This window comes from Puma concolor, chromosome D4, assembly GCF_028749965.1.
Source record: "Puma concolor isolate L17-30 chromosome D4, mPumCon1.1.hap2, whole genome shotgun sequence".
NCBI classification, from domain to species: Eukaryota; Metazoa; Chordata; class Mammalia; order Carnivora; family Felidae; genus Puma; species Puma concolor.
In genome coordinates this window covers 63,253,058-63,265,921 of record NC_141679.1, presented here as the reverse complement: position 1 = coordinate 63,265,921, position 12,864 = coordinate 63,253,058, and the positions used below count along the sequence as shown (strand labels likewise).

Sequence of the window (12,864 nt, the reverse complement as noted above, 5' to 3'; positions counted from 1 at the left end):
GGCTTGTCCTCTTGTACTTCTGCTATCACACTGAGAAGAGCTTCCCCTGAATAGCTTCTGCCCTGCTACTCCCTAGACTTCTCAGTGGTTAAGTGTGAAGTAACCACCCTCCAATCCTACAGAAGATCTAATACTAGCCCATCCAAAGACACGCTTCGAGATTCAAGTATAAGAGGGGCGCCTGGGTGGCTCAGTTGGTTGAATGTCCGACTTCAGCTCAGGTCATGATCTTGTGGTTCATGGGTTCAAGCCTGAGGCTCTGTACTGACAGCTCAGAGCCTGGAGCCTGCTTCAGATTCTGTGTCTCCCTTTGTCTCTGCCCATCCCCTGCTCATGCTGTCTCTCTCAAAAATAAATGAATGTTAAAAAAAATTAAGAGGTGCCTGGGTGGCTTGGTGACTCTTGATTTCAGTTCAGGACATGCTCTCACGATTCGTGAGTTCGAACCCCATGTCAGGCTCTGTGCTGACATGTGGAGCCTGCTTGGATTCTCTCTCTCTCTCCCTCTCTCTGCCCCTCCCTTCCTCTCTCTCTCTCTCTGTCTCTCGCTCAAAATAAATAAATTTTAAAAATTTTTAATTAAAAAAAAAAGACTCAAGGGTAAGAATTTTGAGGCACCTGGGTGGTTCAGTCAGTTAAGCATCTGGCTCTTGGTTTCAGCTCAGGTCATGATTTCAGGGTTCATGGGATCAACCCCCACATTGGGCTCTGTGCTTACAGCACAGAGCCTGCTTGGTGTTCTCTCTCTCCCTCTCTGCCCCTTTTCCACACATGAGTGCTTGTGCTTTCTTTCTTTCTCAAAATAAAGAAACTTAAACAAACAAACAAACAAACAAAATACTCAAGGATAAGAATCTAGATCCGTATGTATTTCACCAGCAGAGCAACAACCACTGAGCTTCCTTCTTGGTTACTCTGGAAGCTGAACCAGAAGAATGGGACAAAACCTGACACCTTCTACTTCTACTGACTTCTGCTACTTACAGTACTTTCTCTATTAACAAGCATTCTTTTTATCAAAAGTAACCTATCTCTTAAGTAACAGGGTTTGGAATCTCCCCCCCCACCTCAATAAACCCACAAAAAGAAAACTCAGAACAGAACCCAATTAAATCTCTTGGCAGTCACCAGGAGAAGGAAGCCCATATTTATGGATGGAGAACCTCCCGCCCTGAGCCCTTTAATAAAGGTACAGGTTAATCTTACACACACATGCACACACACACACACACACACACACACACACACACACACACAGTGGCAGTGCTGTCAAGACATCTTGCAAGCAGAACTAGAGCTTCTGATCCTCTCATTCAGAAGTAGCAGATCACCATTCTGTCCATTCCAATGAGTGGCAACAGTGAGGGAACCCTCACACAGAATCTGGGTATCTGGATAATGTAGGAATATAAGTTTTCCACCTAATGATGATAAACTGCACTGTTGGGGTAACAGTCAGCTTGCAATCCTGACAGTTACAGTGGGTTATGGAGGTTCAATAGGTATGTTCTTTAAAAAATTTACTTAAATCACCCTTCTATAAATTGAACCTCATTCTAAATGCACCAAAGGGCTGTTTTAGGAAATGTCATGTTGAAATTTTTCACAAAGAAAATAATCTCACTCTTGTAACTTTATGTAAGTTTTCTACACTGGGTGTTCCTGAACCATAGTGCACCTGGGTACTTCCCCTATAAAGGAGTTTCTCTACAGGAGGGCATCCATTCCACAATGACAACAATAATGTTAAAATGCTTTACATCACTCTTTATTTCAAAAGTGCTTTACTAACATAGACTAATCTTCACAACATTTAAGGGAGGTAGATAAGTATTACACCACTTTCACAGATGGAGAAACGGAGGCAAAGATTAGTAAATTGTGTTGAAGGGCATAATATATGGCACGATTAGGAAAATAATTTGTTGCAGTCACGGATCACTGGTGGTCTTGCCCCATGACTTCTGAGTCCCACCAACACAAAAGTAGCAGATGCAGCATGGAAGCAGGTTGTCCTCAGTTTGGCTAGTCTAAGGCTACGCTTCTCCTTGTTGACACCAGATGTTGAATGTGCTGCCCTTTAGCCAGTATTTCCCTCACACACATTCTCACATGACTCCACCTCTAAAACAGGGGAGAGTAGGAGCTATGGTGGGTACAGGAGGAGGGGCTGGAGGAACAGGGCTGGGAAGGTGGAAGACAGAAAACACGAACTGGTATCAAAGCAAGGGCGAGGAAGAACAGGAGGAGCCACGGGAGGCAGCCCAACGAAGAAAGCCAGAGCAGAAAAGAAGTGTCACTCCATGTGAAAAGCTCAGACATCCAGAAATGCTATTAAAAGGGTAATTCTTCACAATGACATTACAGAGCCATTCCTTGTGGCTTTGCCAAATATAATTATCAGGTCCTTCTGACATTCCCAGGAGGCAGAGCCATTCCTCTCCTCTGGTCCAAACCAAGTACTGATGTAATTGACCTGACACTGCAGAGGCTGTTGACAACTCAAATGCACTCTCCCACCATGCTGCCTCTTCTTCTAGTCTCTTTCTTCCAACAACAACAACTACAAAACAACAACAACAAAGTCAATGCCTTTCAAGATTCTCTCTGCAAAATTCCTAAAACGTTCCCTAAAACTTTGATGAGTAGGGTAGAATTCCATGTTTGACTTTTATAAAGGGACTGTAATAGGCATACATGGGCATGAACAGCCCCTCTCAGCCAATGCCCCTTTATACAACGTGGGACACTAAAGAAAGGACCTTTTCTGATCTTTCTAGGGCAAAGCCATTGTAAGTGATGGTGACATGCACCACCACCTGCATTGGAGGTACTGGTGGCCGAGGCAGCACCAAATGAGGGGGCTGACAAAGACCCCGGGCTAAAGTGTCATCGGAGGGACAGGTGGAAGAAGAAGTCTGAGCAAAGAGAGGCCAGCCACGGCAGAGATGGGTAGAGGTGCTCCCTCCCATTCCATGTTCGAGGCTGCATGGAGGCAACAATGTTAGTTCATCTCTCGGCACCTCCTAGGTTGGGTCAGAGCCAGAAATGCATCCTTTCTTCATTTCAATCGGCAGCATGGTTCTTTCTGGCACATAGCTTTAACACCTCACCCCTCCTCTCCAACAAGAGCAATCAACTGCCAAGCCTGACTGATTCCACCTCTGCAGTGCCCTTCACGTTGGTCTCCCTGTCTGACGACAGCCTCCTCTAGATCCTATCATCTCATCCTGACCAGGGCAAGACCCTCCTACCTACCTCATCTCCTGCACTCCAGTCTTCCCTAAACTCAGTTGCACCTTCTCATCTTCCTCCTGGAGCACAGCGTTCATGCTGCTACCCAATTTGGAAATTCACCATGTTCTCACTGCCTCCCAATTATGTGTCTCATCATCTTGAATCTTCAACAGATTGCATCTGTTGCATCTAGCAAAGGTTCTCTTCTTTCTGAACCTCCACCTGTCCAAATGCCAACTCTAAAGACTTAGCTCAGATACCACCTCTCCCAAGAGGTCTTCCTTCCCGGGGGAGGTGGCATTTCCTCTGAGCTACAAATGCACTGGAAGACATGCACTAATGGAGTACATGACAACTGCGTGTAAGTCTTACCTCCCCGATTGGGTGTGTCCACGATTTGGCAGGGTGGGGGATGGTGAACTGTCTTAAAATTTGTCTGTTCCCTACAGCACCTACCAAGAATTGGTTATTGCATATCCACCTCAGTAAGGAACTGCTCAATGGTGAAATGAACATATACCTGCCCATGAATGAAGACACCAAAGTACACTGCAGGTGTGATCTGACTCTCAGGATAAAACAAATCCATGATATAACTTTGAGGGATGGCATAGGCGCAGGCAGGTGGGACTATCTGTTTTGGAGTCGAGAGACCTAGGACTGAAGTTCTGCTTTGCCATCTACCAGCCACTGGTCTGGTACCAGATGATTCTTCTCTGAGCATCATTTCCTGACTTCTGCATGACCTCACAGGATTAAGGATCAAATGAGACATAACTGTGAACTCTACACCACTGGTTCTCAATCCCAGTGATGTATCATAACCTCCAATAAACCTTCTGAAAAATGTAGAGGACAAGGCCCCAACCCAAGTCAACTGAACCAGAATCCTCTGGGATTGGGACCAGGTGGGACTAATTATTTATAAAATACTATCTTTATGCATAGCCAAGGTTGAAAACTACCATTATAAACTCATAAATACCGTTAACAGTAGAGCACAGTACTTTAGGCTTCGGTTTAATTATCCTTTATTTGGTTAGGAATTCATTCTGTTTTTATAATTTCATTATGTGTGTGAGCATGTTTTGTGTTGTTCTGCATTGCTGTCTGTGTGCTTAAGTGATAAATTCTGAGAGAGGATAATGTCCAGCACACTGCTATACACAAAGTGTACCTAACCCAATTTGGGAGAGTCTGGGAGGATGATAAGTAAAAACTTCACAAAGTCCTCTAAAAAAACCTTGCTACTCGGAAGTGTGGGGACCAGACAAGCAGAACTGGCAAAACTGGGGAGCTTGTAAGAAATGCAAAATCTCAGGCCCCACTCCAGAAGCTGCATATTAACAAGATTTCCAGATGGATCAGTAGGTGAAACAAAGGGAAACTTCACTCTGTTCACATCTGTGTTGAGGGCCTGCCATTCCCTGCCCTAATCCTGAGCGGGTAGGAGGGCATGGAGAGTCAAGTTCTGTCTTCCATAAACCATTTAACCTTGGGACTTTACCTAGATGTGTCTTCTCTAAAGGGTCCATTTTGTAAACATGAAATTAAGAATACAAATCCTTACAAAAGGATCCTTTCTTTCAAATCTAGTCTTTATAGCTTTCCTTCAAATAACTAGTGCTTCTGAGATATTTAAAATATGATCAGAGTATAAATTGATATCCATTTAAGTTTTATGTAGTGCGTAAATTAAATAACAAGTATATGTTTATCTTACTCAACTTATAGTCCCCAGGACCCAAATTCAAAACTTAGGAAGGCGGGAAGCTTAGCCAAAGCAGTAATCAATTGTTCCCTAATGACCCATACCTTCTGGACAATTCGGATGTTAGCAGTACCCATTCAAGACTATGCAGACCACACCAAAGTCAAGGAGTTGCAGAAGATTCTAAACATTATCTAAACCAATGCCTTACTTTATTACAGGCACTGATTAAAAGGAGTTACCCCAGGTCACACAGCACTTTGAGGCAGAGCCAAGATCAGAATTCAGGCCTTGGCTTCTCACCCCACACCCCCCTACATAGCCTCTGCCACACATACTTTTCTTTCTCCAGCACGTGGCCTTGAAATTTCATGCTCAGAAATTGCTGACCTGCCTTGACACATGTCACTTTTCTTGTTCCAGCTACTGCTGTGCCCAACATCCCAGAACTGGTTTTAACACTAGGCTACAGGAGAAGCTATCTCACAACTAAATCAAAATATCCATTTGCCAATCCATAGTTCCAAATATGCTGGTAACGGGTTCTTAAAAAGCCAAAGCTAACCGTGTGATGCAAACTCCACAGCATTACTAATAGCTAGCACCATGAGCATGGTGAGGGAAGGGCCTTTCCCTAGGTGGCCGATGATTAAAAACAGGGCACCCATTAACTCAGTAGCACAAAGTTGGGAGGAAACTACAGAGGGAAAGCAAAAATGAGCACAGTGGGGTTGGCAGCACCTTTAAAAAACATACACAGTGTGACTATAAAATTGCAAGTCTTATCTCTTAATAAAACAAACATGATAGGTTATAGAAATCTAAATGAACATTTGTCCCTCAAAGCAGTTACATCCTTAGTTCCAACAAAGCTACTGCTTTTGGAGCCATTATTTGGAACCCCTCTTTGGGGAAAGGCCTTCAAAGGCAGTTCATGAGCCACATGAGAAAATATCCTTCCAAATGTTGGGTGTTTAAAATCAGAAAAGCCACTCAAAGAATGACACTGGGGGTGGGGGGAAGGAAAAAGGCTCTCATGGAGGTTTCCCTAAAGACCTCCAGCGAGTTCTGAGCAATAGCATCACCCCTGGAGAAACATGTGGCCTCCAGGGACTTTCAGCCACTTTCAACGGGAACGCGTTCACTTGGATAGAAAAGTTCCGCTATTAAAAAAAAAAAAAAAAATCAGCCACACTCCTTTATAGTCACACTTGCATCTGATTAAAAAAATACAACAACACTCACACGTGGTTCTTGTATGAATTCTAATTAAGAGACATTACATTCAGAATCATAGCACTCATAGTGATAGTTTTCAGGAGACTGGATCAGCTTCTTTGCCACTGAAGGGGTACATGGGGTGCAGCAGTTTACCTGAATGTATTCTTAAATACGTGACTACTACTGCTCTAATTTTCCTAGTTGTAGCTCTGTTACAAGTTACTGACCGCAAGTTCATGTTCCAGGCTTTCTTTGCCGACACAGATTGGTTACAAGGGAGCCGCCCCCACAGTCTTAGGGTGAATTGGGAAAGGGCCGGTTAAATGAGGAGACAGGCCACTCCTTGGTGAAAGTTTGTAGCTTCCTTTCCCAATACATCTTCTTTTTATTGAGAACTTCCATTTTAATCCTGTGTTCCTCCTCTGCCATCTCACACTCCCGCTCTATCTGCTGGATTTTGGCCACATGCACCTCATTCATCTGTATCAGCTGCAGCTGTAAGATGGACATTTGTTGATGGTGTTCTTCCTCATGCATCTTTTTTAAAGCACCTTCCTGAGAGGTTTTGCTCCTGTAGTGTTTATTGGCTGTTATTCTGACAGCTGAACACGAGGGTTCAGGTTGAGAGGTCCCCTCACACACAGGAAAATGTATGAACTCTTTCTCATCATCGCACAGTTCTCTATTTGAAACAGCAAATGATTCTGAAAAACAGTAGCAGAAAACATACGTTCAAAGATTTTACAGGCAGAGAGTGTATCAATCCTATTCCAAATGACAGGTCCCCCATCACAGGATGTAGCGGAAACAGTGTCTGCTTTGGCCTGCTTTGTCTATGGGTACTCTTGCCACACCTGACTTTTCAAAACCCACAAGTCAAAACCAGTGTTCCCTCCAGAAGCAATGATAAAGGGTTTCGTCATGTGGTTTCTAGAACTGTGAACTATAGGAACAGTGGTCCGAGACTGTGCTTATCAAGAACTGTTGACCTAAATTCTAAACCGAAGTGTGCACAACTCCGAATAAGCAGAACACCATGGTACGAGCGCAATGGTGGGTTTTCAGATTAAGTTCTCCGTCAGTTTGACCTCTCTGTCTCAGTTTCTCATCCGGCCGTGAACACTTTCCCTAGCCCTTGACAATCCTTCCTGAAATCTCTTTCCTCTGTTAGCTTCCACACCATGGCTCTCTCCTCAGTTTTCGACACCTCCTCTCCGACTGCTCCTTCTCAAGCTTCCTTCCAGGACTCAGACTCTTGCTGCACCTGCAACTCACCTCTTAATATTCCTCTGGGGTTCCCATTTTTGGCTCAGTTTTCACTGCAGCCTAGTAACCCTCATAATCTGGTTTCTGACCTTCCTTTTTCTCGCCTTACTCCAAAATACCCTGGGTGCCCTTCAATCGTACCAAAAACTTCACATTCTTTAAAGGCCATGCTCTTTTTTATAATTCTGTCTCTGTTCCTTCAGCCTGAAGTTGGGCTAACTATTCATCCCTCTTCCCTCCCCACCCGGGGCCCCACACTCACTCAAGCATGCACTCTTATTCCAGACTCTCCTTTTCAACCTCCCCACAACCCCCACTTTGTTCAGCATCTGCGAAACCCCAGATCGCTCCTTTCTCTATGAGTACTCCTCTGTAATAGCACTTACCATGTTCTAGTATTACTTTGGGACCATGCCTTATTCATTTCTATTATCCTTGGGCACCAATTATTTTGCTTGGTACATAGAGGATGCCTAGTAAATATTTATTGACTGAAGCTTTGAACACAGGGGAGAAGAGCTTATGGATACAAAAGGATGCCAGTTTTGCTGGTGCCACATTCATACTAGTATTTTTATAGGGCAATGACATTTTATCAATTAAGGAGTTTCAATATGGAAGACACTAACTCCACTAACCCATGGAGTCTTCCAGCTGTGACTCCAAGGCTTTCTTGGGAAGCTTTATGTTCCCAATAATGAGAATTGTCTCCTTGGAGAAAAATAATATCAATTTATTAACAGAGTTGATTACATTATTATGTCCACTCCATTATTCCAGAAGATGGGATGCCGGGAATGTTAATGGCTACTGGGGGAAACCTAACTCGTAATACTCTGTTAATAAAAGGAAAATGGCTACTGTTTAGATTATTTCACTCCAAGGGGTTAGGTAACAACCATAACTGGTCCCTAATTAAGATTAAAGAGAAAGAAGGTAGAAGTCTCACTTTTGAAAGAGAAGGTTAAAAGTACTTCTGTGTCATCCAGAGATAATGAAAATATCTCCCTAGGAATCTTTCCCAACTCCAAGGGCTATGCCTTAATTAGATGTCCTTCCTTCATGCTCCTGCTGCCTCCTGAGCGTACCTCTGGCAGAGCACTTGTTAAAACTGGTGGCTTAACTACTTCCCCATCCGGTCTCTGAATACTCTGAAGACAGAAAGTGTCTCTTATTCATCCTCGTGGAGAATGCATTCCAGGGCCTGGACGATGCTGGCCACGTCAGAAATGTGTGGGAATGAACTGGTTGCGGTGGGTCACATCCCTCCCAACACAGCACAACTGTGTAGACAGGACAGTGTTCTGAGTGGAGCCAAGGCACAGGACAAGGAAATGGGAAAGGCTTCACCCTGGGAATAAGATCTCTCAGGTGTGAACAACGGCAAAGAGGTTACCTCATCTGCTTCCCATCTAGCCTTAGATCTGAAAGTATCTTCTTTGAAGACTGGACACATAGACATTTTTTGGCACTTTTGGCCTCTGTTTTCTTTGATTCCATTCCAGAAGATAGTTCTGTATGTTCCTCTATCTTTAAAGTTCATGCCCTTACAATGCTGCTCATCTCTTCCCATTTCTAAATGTTCATTTTTGTCTAAACGATTCCAAGTTTTAAGGGCCTGATGATGATGATGATGGTGAAGGCAGCTACCATTTTCTGAGTAGCTAACCAGGCACTAGGCTAGTGCTTTGCAGCATCACCTCATTTAATCCTTAAACAACCTTCTGAGGGAGGTATTATTAGAGAAAACCAAATACAATATCCAAAGTCATTTGGCTAGCTAAAAGAGCCAGCACTCTAATCCAGGTCTGCATGACTCCAAAATCCAAGCTCAACCACTACAACGCCCAGCCTCTCCCTCCTTCCTTGCTCAGCTGACCACTTATGCATCTTAAAATGCTGCCTCCAAGTTGTATCCACTACAAACCCCTTTATTATTAAGAATATGGGTGCATATTCCAAATTTTGATCTCCAAATTTGTCTCTATGGAGCTGGGAACATGAAGTCAAGTACGGTCATGTCTGGGAGCAGAGAAATAAATGACTCTACTTTCAAACTGTTCTTTTGTAGTTTAAATGTGTGCTAATATATAAATATTTAAAAAAATCCAGGCCTCTTAAGAGGCAGAAGCTCTTAAAAATGCAGGCCTCTTCTGGCAGAAGCTGGAGCTTAAAACTAGAGGAGCCTGATGGAGTAGTTACTTAACTTTCACACAAATATTAGCTCCAATGAATGGAAGCTAGTGTTCAGATGGGGAGAATCTTCTCCTAATTATTAGGAAAAAGACTATGCTGGGAATGGCAACCTGCTAAAAACACACACCATGTAATCTGTCTCCCAGGTAAAACAAAGCCACCCAACATAGAAAACAACTCAGTCTTGTGCAAAATGGATAGGATGGCCTAAGGGCTTTCCTGGGGGCAGAGGACACTGCAAGGAGGTATTCTTCCACTTGGGCAATTTGAGTAAGTTTAATATCAGCAGGAAAATACCTATTATGGCAATAAATGGATGGAAAGGAAACTGTGCACAGGCCAAACCCCAGCTCTTCTCCCCTGTAGAACAAAGGGAATAGACCTGACTAGAAAAATGGATTAATAAGATGCAGTGAGTGCATACTACAGAATGTCATGCATCAACTAAAAGAAACAAATTTATGGGAACAGATCTTAAAAACATTCTAAATGAAAAAAGCAAAAAAAAAAAAAAAAGAAAAGGAATGTTATCTAAAGCACAATTTTCAATCTATGTAAATTTAAAATACATGCACACAGGAGCCCCTGGGTGGCTCAGTCGATTGAGCATCTGGCTTCGGCTCAGGTCATGATCTCATGGTTTGTGAGTTCGAGCCCCACATAGGGCTTGCTGCTGTCAGCAGATCCTCTGTCTCCCTCTCTCTGCCCCTCCCCCACGCACATACTCTCAAAAAAAAAAAAAAAATAAAAACATTAAAAAAATTTTAATAATAAAATAAAATAAATGTACACCAAACACCAACACCTGCTCTCAAGAACATGTGAGAGAACGCACGAGCACATTGTTATGATTAGGGGGCAGAAGAAAAGAATAAATGAGGTGAATGGTGACAAATGACAAGGGAATCAACACATAAGGAACACAAAATAGGGACTTTTCACAGACCAATGATTGTTAATGTGCCATGACTGGATACGTAACTCAGTCTCTGTACTGGAGTTCCCATCCCCAAAAGAAGGGGATTGGATTAAAAAGTGATAGTAGTGGAATTTATTTGCTTATTTTTAGTGTTTCTTTTTGAGAGAGAAAGACAGAGTGTGAACAGGGGTGGGGGAGGGACAGAGACAGGGAGACCTAGAATCCAAAGCAGGCTCTGCACAGAGCCCAACACAGGGCCGTAACTCACGAACCGTGAGGTCATGACCTGAGCCAAAGTCTGACGCTTAACTGACTGAGCCACCCAGGCACCCCAATAATAATGGAATTTATTAATAAACATTTGCATTATTTAATTATAGCTTTGTGTACCCATGTTTGCATTATTTGCTTATATAGCTTTACAGTAAATAATAGAATATGAAATTAAGTGGAAGTTCTCTTAAGATAGTTGAGTACTTGAGAGCTTAGTTTTCTTAAATGTATTTGATGTTTAGTCATCCTACCCCCCTGACCACCCCTATAGCACATTTTGTTGGCTCCCTTACTTTGTTCTGCAAACCTGTTCCCGCAAGATAACGGGAGATAGGTGTCACAGCCAAATGAGCCATATTATAAATCTATAGGGTACAAATTGTTTGAATGTATTGAAGGGGAAAAAGGGGAAAATACTGTTTGTTTGTTTTGTATAAGAAAATACATTCCTTAGTGTCAAATCTTAAGACTACTGTGTTCAAATACAGATGCAGATTTCAAGAAAGTTGTGGACAAAGCTAAGAACATCCAGGGAATGGCGATCAAGATGACACAGCTGAAAGCACCTCGCACAAGAGATAGTTGGAGGGAGGCCTCTAGTGGAATCCTGCCAGGTTCCATCCTGTTCAATGAATTTCCACAAATCTCTAATCACCTAACTCTGTAATAGGCAATGTGTAAGGTGTTAGAACAGCACTGTCCAATGGAAATATAATACTAGCTACATGTGTAATTTAAAATTTTAAAAAGTAAAAGGAGATAAAATTAAACTATTTTAATAACATTTTTATCAATACATTTAAAGCATTATAATTTGACATGTAATCAAAATATAAGTTATTAGTAAGATATTTTACATTCTCTTTTTGGTATAAAGTCTTCTCGAGGGGTGCCTTGGGTGGCTCAGTTGGTTGAGTGTCCGACGCTTGATTTTGGCTTAGGTCAGGATCCCAGGGTCGTGGGATCAAGTCCTGTGTCAGGTTCCACACTGAGAATGAAGCCTGCTTGGGATTCTCTCTCTCTGTCTCTGTCTCTCTCTTCCTCTGCCCCTCTCCCCCACTTGTGCTCTCTCTCCCTCTCTAAAAATAAAAAAATTAAGTTAATAAATAAAATTTAAAAACAGCATTTCTATTTCAGTGTGAATAGTTAGAGCATATCTCAATTCAGTCTACCTATGTTTCAAGTGCTAAAGAGCCTCCTGTGGCTTGTGACTACTATATTGGACAGCCCAGGGTTAGAGACACTAACTAAACTAACACACACACACACACACACACACACACACACACACACACACAAACACCCACAGAGTCCACATGTCAAATGAAATACAACAAAATGAAAGCCATACCCTACAGCAAGTTTTCAACTTATTCCCCCAAGACCCTGAAGGGATGACTGACAATTATAGCTTTCTTCTTCTTTCTTGAAAGTAATTTGAAATAAAAAATGAGTAAGGTAACCTCAAGGCTGTTTTAATGTATAAAGAGAGTTCTAGCACCTTAACTACTAGTGTTAACAGATTACTTTGGACACACTCCCCAATTGACAAAGCACCCTGGTTCTCCACGGTGTGGCCCAGAAACAAGAATAGTCAGCACAGGCTATACTTTAATAATCACTAGCAAAAAGAGAAGTCTCCTGTGTCATATAAGTACAAACACTGAATTCTAAAATAAATCCCTTTTACAAGTGAGTCTCTAGAAATGTCACTACAGACACTGAGAATCCACATTCATTCCCTTCTTGCTGGAAATTTAGAAGTTGTGTTCTAAGAGTAAATGAATTACATCAGTTCCTCTGAAAAGAAAGAGAAAGGGTTTTTTGAAGTGAACTTTCTAGATCCTACTCTAGAATTTGAAAATGGGGAAATAAGACTGTCCCCTTAGAATAACCCTATGAAATCAATACCCAGTAATCCAGATCAAAGATCTGCAAAGTTAACTGAAAGTGGTCTACATCAGCATCTTCCTCGGCAACATCTCCCAGGGAATGAAGCTATTTGACAAGCAGCCCTGCTGATTCACCTGCCTCCCTCCCT

At 42.5% G+C, this 12,864-nt stretch overlaps 1 protein-coding gene across 6 annotated transcripts in view; it reads right to left on the bottom strand.

The window, feature by feature from the left end:
- LOC112871931 (myb/SANT-like DNA-binding domain-containing protein 3) overlaps nt 1-12,864 on the bottom strand; it is a 129,400-nt gene that overhangs the window by 99,931 nt on the left and 16,605 nt on the right. Inside the window, exon 4 of one of the 6 annotated variants that reach the window (XM_086683606.1) lies at nt 1,753-6,873. The exons of the other annotated variants lie outside the window; for them this stretch is intronic. Coding sequence (XP_086539732.1) covers nt 6,464-6,873 — 410 coding nt within the window. The 3' untranslated portion in view covers nt 1,753-6,463. Of the gene's footprint in view, nt 1-1,752; nt 6,874-12,864 lie in introns of those variants that run through there. 6 annotated transcript variants of the gene reach the window in all.